Below are 16,191 nucleotides of genomic sequence, written 5' to 3'. Positions count from 1 at the left end.
CCTCTCTACCTGGGCTCCATTTAGTTCTGTTGGCCTGTTAATCTGTGCCATGCTGTTTAAATTAATAGTCTTTATTTTTAATAATTTAAAAAATATACACGGAAGTTTTTCCCTACCATTGTAACCTTTTTCATGAGTTTCTTAGCATTTTTTGTTCTTATTCCTTTTTTACTTACATATAAGTTCACCTGTTGGGCTGTTGATTGAGAATATATGTATATATATCTGTGAATAAATTTGAGAATTGCTTGATGTGAGAGAAAATGGAAGGCATACTCAATGAGAAGACTGACAGTAAGAGAATGACACATTTGGTTAAAAAAAACTGGAATAAGATGATTGAAGTTCCTTTGAATTGTTTGACATTCAGCTAATTCACAGCTTAAGTTAACTTTCTCAGATATAGCTCTCACTTGTTAAGAGGTTAACTTTATGAAACAAAGATTCTATTCTGGCTGAATACTGGAGAGGCAAAGATGATTATGACTCTGCCTGATCTTTGTTTATTAAGAAAGAGAAATCTTTTTATCCCTGGTTTTGTATGCCACTTGTTGTTTTATAACTACATTTGCTTTTTTATTTTTTTCTCCTTTCTTGTGTCATAGTAAGACATTTAAGGCTATTAACTTTCCTCTCAACCTAGTGTTAGCTATATCCCATTATTTTGATGTGTCGTGTTTCCATTATTGTATTTTGTGGATAATTCCTATTTTAAAATGTTTTTCTTGGTCCAGGGTTGTTTATCGGATGGTTTAAACTTTCGCAGGTGGGTGGGGTTTTATTGCTTCTGTTGTCTTTTGTTAAAATAACAAAGGCAAGAATGTGGTCTATTTCTCTTGTTTTTTTTTTTTTTTTAAATTGTGGTAAAAAGTGTATAATGAAAATATACCATTTTAACCATTAAGTATACAGTTCAGTGGCATTATGTACATTTACATTTGTTGTGCTATTTCTGTTGTTTTAAAATATATTGAGGTGTTTCTTGCCCAACTTACTGACTTCTTTCCACTTTGCAAACTTAGTAATTTGCCTTGTTGAACGTGGGCCATTGATTCTGATTTTAACCCCTTTTCTTCTCCCTGTAATCTGTGCATTGAGAAAAAAGCAGTATGAGAATTTTACTTTTTTGGTTTTAATTGATATGTAGACTTCTTAGAAGGCATTTTTAGTTTCAAATTATAAATTTTGTTTTTGTTCACTTTGCCTAGAAAACTAGCTTTGCCATGGGATATGTGTAAGTGTAAGGGTTTTCTAGTCAAATACATTGGAACACACTGGGTTGAACAAGGTTGAATAGTTTGGTTTGTTTGTATTTAGTACTTTTAAGAACTTTTAATTATGAATCTACTTGGGGGCATATTGTATGCAGCATTTTCTTTTTTAAATTTTATTTCAATCTTTAATTTTTGATGATTCACTTTATTTTTATTTTTTATGATTTTTATTTTTTCATTATAGTTGATTTACAGTATTCTGTCAGTTTCTACTGTACAGCAAAGTGACCCAGTCCTACATACACACATACATTCTTTTTCTCACATTATCCTCCATCATTTTCCATCACAGTGTATGCGACATTTTCAAAGTTATTTGCCCGCAGACCTACCTTACTCTGAGGTATGTTTGGGGTGCACTTTGGGAGAGGAAGGTTGTCTTACACTGGAACTCTTGTGAGTTTGTTTAAATAGTTTCCAGTACGTTTTCTCTTTTCAAGGATACCTAAGAGATCATGACATTGTTTTCCAAACAGGGTAGCTTGCTTTATAATTGTAATTTCTGTTAACTTGAACAGTAGTAGAAATGTGAGGCAAATGCTTTCAATCTTGTTATAGGTGTGAATGCTCAGGTGGAAAGAGCATTCTGAAGAAATATTTAGTGTGGGAGAATTAAGGTGGAACACACACACACACACACACAAGTATCTAGTGTAACTTTTAAAAAGAGTGTAGCCGTCTAGGAAAAAAGTATCCTTGATGACACAGCGTCATTGTTTCAGATTTGGGGCTGGAATTTCAGCGATCTTGGGCTGTGGGAGTTAGAGGATGTGGATTTTGGCCCCAGGTGTGCACTCCTGAATAGTTTAATCTTGGACAAGCCCTGGGGCCCCACCTGATGTTTTCTGTAAAGAAAGATACCTGTGCTGGGGATCTTCCACATGCTTTTGGCTTAGGCTCTTTCTGACAACTTTCCCTTCCATTGGTTTGACCTTGTATACATTGGCAAAGAGCAGTTCTCTCCTTGAGATTATTGCTGTATTGATCTCAGGAATATTTAGCATTCAACTTACTTGGCATGTGTTCCCTATGTGCATGAGAGAGGGAGGCTGAGAAAGTTGGCTTTTCTTGAAAGTAGTTATTATTATCTGGATAGGTAGCAACCTACTCTAAAATGCGCACAGAAGTTGGAGATAGCTCCTAGAGTGTTTCCACATGTTTAGAGGAAAAGATTAATTTATGCATTTGTATCTAATCAGCCATATCTACAATATACAGTATACAATTATACAATATACAATTGTATAATATACAGTACAATATTGTATACTATATACAATTATACACAATAGTCTGTATATAATTATGAGTGCTGAGCTGACACCTGGCCTATGTTGTAGTTAAAAATGTGGGGTTCGAAAAATAAATTGTTTATTATTTATTTCTGAACAATAATTTGTTAATTTTGAAGTAGCAAACTTCTTTTTTTTGTTTGTTTTGTCTTTTTGTCTGTTTGTCTTTTCTAGGGCCGCACCCACAGCATATGGAGGTTCCCAGGCTAGGGGTCTAATCAGAGCTGTGGCTGCCAGCCTACGCCACAGCTACAGCAATGCGGTATATGAGCTGCGTCTGCAACGTACACCACAGCTCAGGCAACACCGGATCCTTAACCCACTGAGCAAGGCCAGGGATTGAACCTGCAACCTCACAGTTCCTAGTCAGATTCGTTAACTACTGAGCCACGACGGGAACTCTTTTTTTTTTTTCCCCCAAACTTCTTTTCAGAGGAAATTTAATTTTCGGTTTTAAATTAGTGCTTTCAAAAAAGAAAAGTAGTACTAAATTTCCTATGTATTTAATAAGAAAAGACTGGGGTTGAATTAAAAATAGTATAGAGGTGTTAACCATTTACTGTATTGCCTTTGAAATGTTTTAGACACTGGCTACCTAGAATAAGGAGAGATGAGTTAACATTCTTGATATTTGATAAAAGTGAAAATGTGCAATTACATTTTCTGTTTCTATTATTGTCACAGTTTAATCCAAATAGGAAGATAAAACAATGTGTATGCCGTCAACATCAGGCCTACATTTCTCCTTGACTTTATGTAGTGAAAGTGGGTGGCATGTATGTGGAATAGGAATGAGGCAGAGTTTTTTGTGTTTTTCTTTTTGGCCTTGCCATGGCATGCAGAAGTTCTTAGGCCAGGGATCAAACCTGTGCCACAGCAGTGACTTGAGCCACAGTAGTGACAACACTGGATCCATAACTCATTGAGCCACCAAGGAACTCTGTGTGGTTTTCCTTCTAATATCACTATTAATGATATTTGGAATGCTGCTATTGGTAGGATGCAAAAGGGTTTACCAAGTATGGGGGTAACCTACTGTGTCCTGAAGTGAACCTTTGAGAATGGCATGAAGAAGCAGTCCTGAGTCAGCACTGAGTAGGGAGTAGTCCAGCTTCCACAGTTGGTGGGGTAAGAGGTGCAAAGTATGGCATTTTCACTGTGATGGTGAGGTCTGTACCTCCTCTTCTCCTGTGGCAGGTCACCTCTAAGGGGAGGCCCCACAGGGTTCTAGGATTTATACTGGTTGGATTTCTATGTAAATTTTCATATTCATTTAACTGTTTAATTCCATTACATGCTTTGTAGTCTTCACAAATTCTGTGCCTTTTCTTTCTTTCTCATTTAATACCTGTCCTTATAGTTTTCCTAGTTAGCTTATTATTATTTTTAACTTAATGATATTATGGATATAGGGAATGGTGTATGTATGGTTTTAAATCTTTGAAGTTTGTTGAGACATCTCTCATGACTCATATTTGAGAGGGGGGAGGTGAATTCTGCCATTGTTCGGTGATAGGCCTTTTTTCTCACATTAAGTCAAGCTTGTTAATCAGATAGTTATAGATACAAATCTTCTATGTCTATGCTGATTGTCATTGTCTATTTTATCAGAGATATGTATTTAAATTGTTTTTCAGCTTTATTGAGGTATATTTGCCATAAAATTGTAAGATATTTAAGGTGTACAAAGTGGTGATTTGATATACGCATGCATTGTAAAAGGATTCCCCCATTGAGTTAATACATAACTTACCTCGCATGTTTTATCCTCTTACCTTTTTTGTTTTTTGTGGTGGGGGTGAGAACATTTAAATTCTATCTTTTAGCAAGTTTTGATTATACAATATAGTGTTATCAACTGTAGTCACAGTGTTCTACATTAGATCCTCAGACTTTATTCATCTTATAGCTTGAAATTTCTACCTTTTACCAATCTGTCCCTGTTTTCCTCATTTTTACCTTTGTTTTTGAAAGGTGTTATTGTTGGGTATAGACTTATAGGTCGATTTTTTTTTTTGTACTTTAAAGATACCGTTCCACTGTCTTCTGGTTTGCATTGTTTCTGATGCGAGGTCTCCTGTTATACTTATTTTTGTTCCTCTTTTTATGATGTGTCTTTTTACTCCAGCTGCTTTTTTTTTTTTAAATTTTTTAAGAGTTTCTCTTTATTATTGGTTTTTGGCAGTTTGACTATGATGTGCCCTGGTGTGATTTTTCTTTCTTCTACTTGAGGTTTATTGAGTCTCTTAGATTGAGAATTATTAGTTTTCATAAATTTGAAAAAAATTACAGTTGGTAGTTCTTCAAACAAATACTTTTTCTGCCTCCCTTTTCTGGGATTCTCATTGCACATAAATTAGGTTGTTTGAAGTTGGTCCACATTTTACTGATGTTCTGATACTTTGTTATGGCTTTCTTCTAATGTTATTTTTTTCTGTCTTTATTTTGGATAATTTTTTTTTTCTTTTTTCTTTTTGCTAATTACTGTCTTCACTAATCATTGAGTCTGAAGCGTCTAATAAGTTAATCCAATTCATTGTATTTTTCATATGAGACATTATGCTCTCTATCCTTTTGATTGGGTCATTTTTATTTTTAGTTTTTAAAAGTTTTATTGATGTCTAGTTGATTTATAGTGTTGTGATAATTTCTGCTATACCAAAAAGTGATTCAGGTATACATATACACATATCCATTCTTTTTCAGATTTTTTTTTTCCATATAGATGATCAAAGAATATTGAGTAGAGTTCTCTACGCTCTTCAGCAGGTGCCTGTTGGCCAATCATTCCAAATACCTCAGTGTGAATATGTCAATCCCAAATCCTCAATCCATCCCTCCCTCCACGTGTCCCCTTTGGTACCCATAAGTTTGTTTTCGAAGTCTATGAGTCTATTTCTGTTCTACAGACTATTTCATTTGTATCCTTTTTTAAGGTTCTGCATATTAATGGTTTCATATGATGTTTGTCTTTGTCTGACTTAATTCACTTAGTACAGTAATCTCTAGGTCCATCCATATTGCTGCAAAAGGCATTATTTCATTCTTTATTTCTTTTTTTTTGCTTTTTGGGGCCACACTCGAAGCATATGGAAGTTCGGGCTAGGAGTTGAATTGGAGCTGCAGCTGAGACCTATACCATAGCCACAGCAACTTGGGATCTGACCACATCTTCGGCCTATACCACAGCTCATGGCAGTGCTGGATCCCCGACCCACTGAACGAGGCAAGGGATTGAACCTGCATCCTCATGAATACTAGTCAGATTTATTGCTGCTGTGGTACAGCAGGAATTCCCTATTTCATTCTTTTTTTTATGGCTAATATTTCATTGTATGAATGTATCACATCTTCATCTGTTCCTTTGTTGATGGACATTTAGGTTGTTTCCATATCTTGGCTATTGTGAATAGTGTGCTGCAGTGAATATTGGGGTGTATATGTCTTTTTGAACTATGGTTTTTTTTCAGAAAGATGCCCAGGAGTGGGATTGCTGGATCATATAGTAGTTGTATATTTAGTTTTTGGAGGAATCTCAATACTGTTTTCCATAGTGGTTTTTATACCTTCTATTTTGTTCCGTATCCTTCTTATGCTGTCTTCGTTCTTCTTGAATATGTGAACTATAATTATAATAGCCATTTAAATATGTTGTTCTTACTCTTTCTACCTGTGTCATTTCTATTAATTGAGCTTTCTTCTTTTGAGTCGTATTTTTCTGCTTGTGTGTGTGGATTTAATTGGATGTTAGATGTTGTGATTTTTATGTTGTTAGGTAGTTTTGTTTTTTTATTTTCTTTTTAGTACTTTTGTGCTTTTTCTGGATTCATTTAAGTTACCTGGAAACAGTTGGATCCTTTTGGAGACTTTTGAGCATTGTTAGACAATCCAGAACAGCCTTTAGTGTAGGGTTGTTTTGGTCCCACCACTGGAGCGATTTCTTAGGACCTTCCCTGATGCCTTGTATTTAGGTCTTCTTTAGCAGACTGGCATGCTAATTATTCCCAGCCCTAAATAATTTCTTAAGATTGTTCTGCATATTCCTTATGATATTTTTTTCTTTTTAGGGCTGCAAACTCTGTATATGGAAGTTCCCAGGCTAGGGGTCAAATCGCAGCTGCAGCTGCTGCCTACAGCCACAGTAACTTGGGATCCGAGCTATGTCTGCAACCTACACCACAGCTCATGGCAACATTGGATCCTTAACCCACTAAGCGAGGCCAGGAGTTGAACCCATGTCCTCATGGTACAAGTCGGGTTCTTAACCTGCTGAGCCACAATGGGAACTCCCATATTCCTTATGATTTTAAAATTATGTTATGCCCTAAGTTATAATTGTGTATTTTCCATGTTATTTCAACCTTTTTATTAAAATATGTGGAGAATTATGTTACACTGGGTTTGATAATTAACCAAATGTAATAGCCTGAAAACGCGAGCCCACCGCCGAAAATAGCTAACACATGCAGGGGCAGATGGTTCACTCTTGTATCAGGCCTTTATTTGTAGTGGCTGCAAAGAAATGATGTGTATCTGTTTCCCATCATAAATAAGACCTATTGAGTTGTCTCCTTGTTCTCTGCTCCCCTGCTCTAGGAAGAACGTGTTGTGAATCACATGGCAGCCAAGATTATTGAAAATGTCTGCACTACCTTTTCTGCTCAGGCTCAGGGCTTTATTACAGGAGAAATTGGGCCTGTTTTATGGTACCTGTTCAAACATTCTACCATTGATTCTCTTCGGATAACGGCAATATCGGTAAGGTGGAACATCTTTTGGGTCTCTATTAGTGGGTATTTAAATACCAGTTTTGGGCATTTCTATGTGGTACAAAAATCATTGCCACTTCAGTGGCTCGGGCCACTGCTGTGGTGTGGGTTCAACCCCTGGCCTGGGAATTCCACATGCCATGGGCATGGCCAAGAAAACAAAAACAAAACCCACTACCACCAACAAAAAAACAAGTGAGAACAATTATTTGATTTTATCCTAAAGGAAATTCAAAATGGGGGCTGGAAAAATCTTGGGTTTGTCAGGAAATTCCAGTAGGATCTTGTGTGACCGTGACGTTATGGTTTCAAAAAGTACCTGGAGGTGAGAGTGGAAAATTGTGACAATGGATAGGGTATAGGATTTGGTTTAGTATATTTCTGGTGTTTCTCACCTTTTCATGTTGGCTCCCTCTTTCAGATTTTTATGTTAAAAATGTTTAGCAGGTTCCCATTGTGGCACAGTGGAAATGAATCTGACTAGTATCCATGAGGATGAGGGTTTGGTCCTTGGCCTTGCTTAGTGGGTTGGGGATCTGGTGTTGCCATGAGCTATAGTGTAGGTCACAGATGTGGCTCGGATCCCTAGTTGCTGTGGCTGTGATGTAGGTTGGTAGCTGTAGCTCCGATTCGACCTCTATCCTGGGAGCTCCCATATGCTGGGGGTATGGTCTTAAAAAGGAAAAAAAAAAAGCATTTATCATGTGATTTAAATGAATTCATATTCAGAGTCTATGGTTTTTGTAGTTTTTGTATTTTGATTGGTTGTCTACCGCTTCACTTCCATGGTTATGACTTGATGGATAATTATGTACGATGTGTTAACCTGGTTGTTTCAGTCTAATAGTCAGTTGAACAGATTTAACCCTTTCTCATATAATTTATTTAAATACTTTTTGATCAGCAGTCTTATCTGGACTCTGAACATTATCTGGCATCCTCCCTGTATTTCTCTAGTCTGCTCATTCCTGTGCTTCTTTCTTTTTCTTTTTGCTTTTAGGGCTGTGCCCAAGGTGTATGGAGGTTCCCAGGCTAGGGGTTGAATCTGAGCAGTAGCTGCTCCTACACCACAGCTCATGTCATCACCGATCCTTAACCCACTGAGCAAGGCCAGTAATTGAACCTGCATCCTCATGGATGCTAGTCAGATTTGTTTCCTCTGAGCCATGATGGGAACCCGTGCTGCTGCTTCTCTCTGTTTTTTTTTTTTTTTTTTTTGCTTTTGCTTTTTAGGGCTGCACCATGGCATATGGAAGTTCCCAGGCTAGGGGTTGAATCAGAGCTATAGCCACTGGCCTACACCACAGCCATAGCCACTTGGGATCTGGGCCACGTCTGTGACCTGTATACCACAGCTCATGGCAGTGCCAGATCCTTAACCCACTGAACGAGGCCAGGGATTGAACCTGCATCCTCATGGTTCCTAGTTGGGTTCGTTAACCACTGAGCCACAAAGGGAGCTCCTCATTCCTGTGCTTCTGATGGTGCCAGTTTCATGCCTCTTTCCTTAACTCTCCAATCCCACTTTTCCTCTCACATCCTCAGTAAGCGACTCCTCCCTGTACTTCCCACAAAGAAGTGAAGACATCCAGGGGGAATTATGTCAGCTTCTGTCTGTGCACCTGTTTGCATCCACACCTATCCTGTCTTAGTTCTCTCTTTCCTGTGTCTCTCCTTTCTCCTGTCAGAGACAAACCTCTCCATTTTTCTTCTATCTCTTCCTGAGGACCTTACTCAAATGGTTATTTTTGGTCTTTCCTAAATCTTTAACCACTCCTTGTCCACTAGGACAGAATGCTTTCTACAGCATTCACGTGTTCTTTGCTCTGGTGAAAATATAGAAGCACACCAAAGTTCTCTAGGCTGCCCCATCCCCACCTCCCCTCCCCAGCCCCACCATACTTCTTTGAAGGGTTATCGCCACAAACTTGCTCCCTTCCAGCCCATTTCCTCTTCAACTCAGTCTAGTGTCTGTCCTGAAAATGCCCCTGAACCTAGTCTAGCTGAGATCTCTAATGACTTCCATGTTGCTAAATCCTGTGGATATTTATGGATATTTTTCTGTTCTTAATATTTGCTGTGTTATTTGGAAAATCAAGGGCTATCAATCCTGCTCACTGAATGTCATTAAGCAAAGGATATGTAGCATCCATCACACATACACATCTGCTTCACAAGCCACATGATTTCAAAATTACAAAAAAAAAAAAACAATTACAGTATTAGTAATTATGGAGAAACTGTCATAAAGAGTTACTGAGTGTAACGTGAAGTTTTTCAAGGCATCTTTGAATCATATCTTAAAGCATCCGTTTTAATCCTGGGCCTTTAAAAAAAAAAAAAAAAAGACCTGTCTTGCTTTAATTGGGTTTATGTTATCATTTTCATCTTTGTGCTCAGCATGGTTTCTTTTCTTGGCAAAGTTCTTTCCAGTTGTTCCCACCAAAGTCTCATAACTTATAGACCTTTCTTCATCTGACACATTAAGCTTCACTCTTTCATCTCGGCTTCTTATATTTTGTTCTTACATTCATCTAAATCCCTCATTTTTCAGGGAAATTTTGCCATTTTCCCCCCAAATGTTTCTTTGTTTTGCTCCAGGATCATGTTCAGCATCATGTTGTATATTGTTTTCATATTTCTTTAATCTCCCTCGGTTGAAACAGTTCCTCAGTCTTCCTGGGAACTTCATGTCATTGCACATTTAAAGGACACAGGGCTTGCATTTTGTAGGGCAAGCCTGGTGTTTTACCATTGAACCTCTGTAGCGCCCTTGAGGACTCCTACCTGTACCAGACGCCTCTGTGATGGTTGCCATGTGGTGACCCTTTAATTGTTCCATTCCTTTTATATCAGAGGGTGGCACATATTTTCTATGAAGGACCAGATCATATGTATGTTGGGCTTTGATGCTTTGGTGGCTGTAGATGGTCTGTGTCCCATATTCCCTTTGTCTCGTTTGTTTTCCAGCCCTTTAAAAATGTAAAGACCATTGTACATTGTACTCACGAGGGGTACAGAAACAGGCTTTTGGCGTTGGTTGGAATCGTACTGTAAGGAAGCTCTTTCCCTTCACCCACATGCATGTGTTTATCAGTGGGATTATGACTGTGGGTATCTGTTTTATTTAATGAATTGTAATGTGACTTTACTGCTACTACTACCACTATTATTATTTATTGTTTGGATGCTCAGATCATTTTAGAAGCCCTTCAAGTTGGCTTCTGTGTCCTAGTGACCTATTTCTATCATTGTGTGATCACTTCCTTATTTTCTGACACCATGCAAGTTTCTGGGCTACTTATTTTTTTTTTTTTCTTTTCCCCCTGGCTGCACCAGTGACATATGGAAATTCCTGGGCTAGGGATGGATTTGGAGCTGCAGCTCAGGCCTGCACCACAGCCACAGCAACACCCAGTCTGAGCCACATCTGTGACCTGCTCTGCAACTTGCAGCAATGCTGGATCCTTCACCCACTGAGTGATGTAAGGGATTGAAACCACATCCTCATGGAGACTATGTTGGGTCCTTATCCTACTCAGCCACAGTAAGAACTCCATTTCTTGCCTACTTTTGTCCTTTTTCTCTCCCAGCCCTGGAACCAGTCATTCCTCCAGGGAACCTTTGGTATTTAGAAACTGCAATGTAGGTGCTGTGTCTCTTACTATGGAGTGTTACTGTTTTTAGGCCTTCTTGGTATTTAGAGCTAGAAAAATATATAAGTACCCATATACAGACACATACAGAATTATTCTTATACCTATCATAGTAGGTATTTGGAACAAAACTCATGCATTTGTATTGATACTTCCAATTTTAATCCAATACTTCTATTCTTTCTAGCTTTCTCATTTCCTGTGTTTGTAAATCCCTTCTCAGACAGAAACCTAGTTCCCATTATTCTCAGTACAGTTACTGATCTGTTCAGTCAGCTAGTTTACTTATTCAGCGTAATGGACTCCATCAATTCTGGCCGCCTCTTCTGTGTAACCCTCTTCCTCCCTTGCCACTGTCACTGCCACTCTGCTTCCTGGGCCCCTGGTGCTCAGTGCTCCTATCCCCCGTCTCTGCTCCCTTTCCTCAGAATGTGATGTATTGCCATTGGGAAGGGAAGAGAAGGGAAGAGATAGATGAAGGAAATCAAAGGGCCAGGATGTCATTTCCAGGAAGGGTGGAGTCCTGTTCCCTGTGTTGTATTCCTGAGTGCACGTGGTAGGTGCCTGGCGGCTATCTGATGACCCGCTGGAGGGTCGTTTTGTCAGTGCTGAGTCACCAACCTGCTCTATGTTCTGCTTGTGACAGCCTGTGTCACTGGTTTTTCTAACCGATTTCTTCTGGTATCCTCTTGGCCCCATAGGGTCCCTTTTACCAATATGGTCCCCAGACCAGCAGTATCAACATCACCTGGGAACTTGTTAGATCCACAGGCTTTTGGACCCTGACCCAGCCTTGCTGGGTGAAGAGTTCCAGTCATCTGCATGCTAACAAGCCTCCAGGCGCTTCTCATGCCTGTTGACATTTGAGAACCACTGCCATAGACCTTGGAGCACCCAGGAAACACTGGCGTGGCTTGGATTGAAGGATGGCTAATTAATCGTTCCCACTCAGGAGTGGCATCTCTGGCTTAGGGATTGGTTGTTGGAGGGAGTGGGGCTCACTTGGGGAAATGTATCAAATGGATAAAAAGATTCCTAGAATTATTAGGATTACAGAGAATCTCCATATAAACCACAGTGGAAACCGGAGAAACCTGTACAGTTGGATAGAGTAGAATAGCTCCTATGAGGGCGGTAACTGGGCTAATTATAATGACTGAAGTGCTGAGAGGAAGGGTGGAAAAGTGAACAGGTTTTCTAGGTAGTGGATCTCACTGGGGTTGGTGGGCACCTCTTTAGAACAATACCGACTACCTCCTCCTGTCTTTCCACCCTCTGCCCCTGTTCTGATGTATCTGAAGATCTCTCAGAGGTCAGAGGAGACTATGTATTGTTTGAAAAAGCTCCCAAGGTAATGTTGAAATGACATTAAAAATCATTATTCAGGAGTTCCCGTCGTGGCGTAGTGGTTAACGAATCTGACTAGGAACCATGAGGTTGCGGGTTCGGTCCCTGCTCTTGCTCAGTGGGTTCACGATCTGGCGTTGCCGTGAGCTGTGGTGTAGATTGTAGACGCGGCTCGGATCCCGCATTGCTGTGGCTGTGGTGTAGGCCAGTGGCTACAGCTCCGATTGGACCCCTAGCCTGGGAACCTCCATATGCCGTGGGAGCGGCCCAAGAAGTAGCAAAAAGACAAAAAAAAAATCATTATTCAGAAGACAGAAAAGAAATTGTTCTTAAACGTATTCCATAAATTCATCTCTTTCTTGGCCATTGCTTTTATTGAGCAGATGGTCAAAACTCCTGGAGTTAACACCGTGTCCTCTTTGAAGCAAATTTTGAGGTGAATTTTTAACTGGATGTGTTCTTTCCAGTTTTAAAACACAGTCTCAGACTCTATTTTAATAAAAAAAATATTTCAAAACTGAATCACTGAAGATGGATTTTAGGATTTGATTTGGAAAATACAAACAGAACTGTGCTTTTACGCCTCTGGGCACTCTCAACTGTGTTTGATATTCAGCGGGGTTGAGTTAAAAGGTTATTTCCTGCATGAGCCCTTCAAACTGGAGCAGCTTTTGAGCAGAATTCCAAAGACAAGACATACTGGCTGCTCTCATATTACTTTGAATATGTTTAGACATACTCTGAACAAACCGTGCATCAAGGAATATCCCCACTATGATTGGGTAGGGATTTTTTTCTCACTAGAAAGTCAGTTTTGCTATGAAAGCCAAGAATTGTAACAGTGCTAATGAGACTTAGTGTTCACTCTTTCGAAGTCACTGTTGGGAGAACCTTTAATTGCCCTGAAAAAATTCTGATTGCAGCATGGTCTTTAGGGACTCCATTGAGATTGCTCTTATTTTTCTAATCCGAGGGTTAAATAATTCTGAAATAATGCTGAAATAATGAAATAATTCTGCTTCTTTAAAATTGAAATATAGTTGATTTATAATATTAGTTTTAGGTGTACAGCACAGTGATTCACTATTTTTACAAATTATACTTCAATAAATGCTATTAAAAGATAATGGATATAATATTCTGTGCTGTGCAATATATCCTTGTTGCTTATCTATTTTATACAGATTATATCTCTTAATCCCACACCCCCAATTTGCCCCTCCCTGTTTCCCTCTCCCCTCTGGTAACCACCAGTTTGTTTTCAATATGTGTGATTCTCTTTCTGTTTTGCTTTATATATTTATTTGCATTACTTTTTGATTTCAAGTATAAGTGATATCATATGGTATTTGTTTTTCTCTGATTTATTTCATTAAGCATAATCTCTGGATCTGTCCACATTGCTTCAAATGGCAGAATTTCATTCTTTTTTAGGGCTGAGTGATATTTCAGCACACGCACACACCCACACACACTGCATCTTCTTTATCAAATGTCTGTTGGTGGACATTTGCGTTACTTCCAGATATCTTGGGCATTGTAAATAGTACTGTGAGGAACACTGGGGTTGCTTCTATTCTTTTTGAATGAATGTTCTCATTTTTTTTCTGGGTATATAATGAGGAGTGCAATTGCTGGATCATAAAGGCTTCTGAGGAATCTCCATTCTGTTTTCCACAGCAGCTGCGCTAATTTACTTTTCTAGCAATAGTGTACGCTTGACTCAATATCAAAAAATAAAAAACCCAATCAAAAAATGGGCAGAAGAACCGAGTCCATGTTTTTCCAAAGAAGAGAAATGGATGGCCAACAGACATGCAAAAAGATGCTCCTGTGAAGCCATCTGGTCCTGGACTTTTATTTGTAGGGAGTGTTTTTATGACATATTCAATTTCATTTCTAGTGATTCGTCTGTTCAGTTGATCTATTTCTTGATTCAGTTTTGGCAAGTCTCTAGAAAGATGTCCATTTCTTCTAGGTTGTCAAATTTGTTGGTGTATAGTTGTCAATAGTATTCTCTTATGGTTTTTTTGTGTTTCTGCAGTATCCGTTGTGATTTCTCCTTTTTCATTCCTTATTTTGTTTATTTGGATTTTTTCTCTCCTCTTCTTGGTGAGTTTAGCCAGAGGTTTGTCAATTTTGTTTACCTTTTCAAAGAACCAGCTCTTGGTTTGATTGATTTTGTCTATTGTTTTTTGAATCTCTATTTTATTGATTTCCTCTTTGATCTTTATGATTTCCTTCCTTCTGCTGACTTTAGCTTTTGGTTGTTCTTCTTTTTCTCTCTCCTTTTTTTTTTTTTTTTGCCATTTCTTGGGCCGCTCCTTCAGCATATGGAGGTCCCCAGGCTAGGGGTCTAATCCGAGCCGTAGCCATTAGCCTATGCCAGAGCCACAGCAACGCAGGATCCGAGCCATGTCTGCGACCTACACCACAGCTCACAGCAACGCCAGAACCTTAATCCACTGAGCAAGGTCAGGGACTGAACCTGCAACCTCATGGTTCCTAGTCGGATTTGTTAACCACTGAGTCACGATGGGAACTCCCTTTCTTCTTTTTCTAATTCATTCAAGTGGTGGGTTAAGTTGTCAATTTGAGATTTTTCTTCTTTTTTGAGTAATGCCTGTATTACTATGAACTTCCCTCTGAGTACTGCTTTTGCAGCATCCCATAGATTTTTAAGTGGTTGTGTCTTCATTGTCATTTGTCTCGAGGTATTTTTTTAATTTCCTTCTTGATTTCTTCATTGACCCACTGGTTTTTTAGTAGCATGTTGTTTAGTCTCCATGTAGTAGGTTTTTTCCTCGTTTCTTTTCCTGTGGTTGATTTCTAGTTTCATGCCATTGTGGTCAGAGAAGATACTTGAATAATTTTTACTCTTAAATTTGTTGCTTTTAGCTTTGTGCCCCAGTATGTGATCAGTTCTGTTCCATGTGCACTTGAGAAGAAGGTATATTCTGATATTTTTGGATGTAATGTCCTGAAAATGTCGATTGAGTCTAACTTTTCTATTGTTTCCTTTAGAATCTCTGTTGCTTCATTGATTTTCTGTCTAGAGGATCTATCCATTGATGTGAATGGGGTGTTAAAGTCTCCTACTGTGATTGTATTCCCATCAATTTCTCCTTTTATGTCTGTTAGTATTTGTCATAGGTATCTGGGTGCTCCTATATTAGGGGCATATATATTGACGATTGTGATATTCTTTTCTTGTATGGCTCCTTTAACCATTAAATAGTGTCCTTTGTCTTTTTTAATGGCCTTCATTTTAAAGTCTCTTTTGTCTGATATGAGTATTGCAACTCCTGCTTTCCTGTCTGGTCCATTGGCATGAAACATCTTTTTCCATCCCCTCACTTTCAATCTATAAGTGTCCTTTGCCCTAAGGTGAGTCTCTTGCAGGCAGCAGATTGAAGGTTTTTGCTTTTTTATTCAATCTGCCACTCTGTGTCTTTTGATTGGAACATTCAGTCCATTGACATTTAAGGGGATTATTGATAGACAAAACTCTACTTAAAAAAGACACATGCATCCATATGTTCATTGCAGCACTGTTCACAATAGCCAAGACATGGAATCAACCCAAATGTCCACTGGTAGATGATTGGATCAGGAAGAAGTGGTATATATACACAATAGAATACTACTTGGCCATAAAAAAGAACAACATAATGCTATTTGCAGCAACGTGGATGGAACTAGAGACTCTCATCCTGAATGAAGTAAGCCAGAAAGAGAAAGACAAATACCATATGATATCACTTATATCTGGAATCTAATATATGGCACAAAGGAACCTTTCCACAGGAAAGAAAATCATGGACTTGGAGAATAGACTTGTGGTTGCCAAGGG

At 38.7% G+C, this 16,191-nt stretch overlaps 1 protein-coding gene across 3 annotated transcripts in view; it reads left to right on the top strand.

The window, feature by feature from the left end:
* The window catches only part of ULK4 (unc-51 like kinase 4), a 521,416-nt gene that overhangs the window by 106,492 nt on the left and 398,733 nt on the right, over window positions 1-16,191 (top strand). For all 3 annotated transcript variants that reach the window (XM_047770666.1, XM_047770657.1, XM_047770675.1), the window contains one exon: window positions 7,163-7,324. In XM_047770666.1, the coding sequence (XP_047626622.1) occupies window positions 7,163-7,324 (162 nt within the window). The remainder of the gene's footprint in view (window positions 1-7,162; window positions 7,325-16,191) is intronic.

The sequence above is a fragment of the Phacochoerus africanus genome, chromosome 1 (genome assembly GCF_016906955.1).
Source record: "Phacochoerus africanus isolate WHEZ1 chromosome 1, ROS_Pafr_v1, whole genome shotgun sequence".
Classification (NCBI taxonomy): Eukaryota; Metazoa; Chordata; class Mammalia; order Artiodactyla; family Suidae; genus Phacochoerus; species Phacochoerus africanus.
The sequence above is the reverse complement of the archived record's forward strand: the minus strand, read 5'-3'. Positions and strand labels throughout refer to the sequence as shown.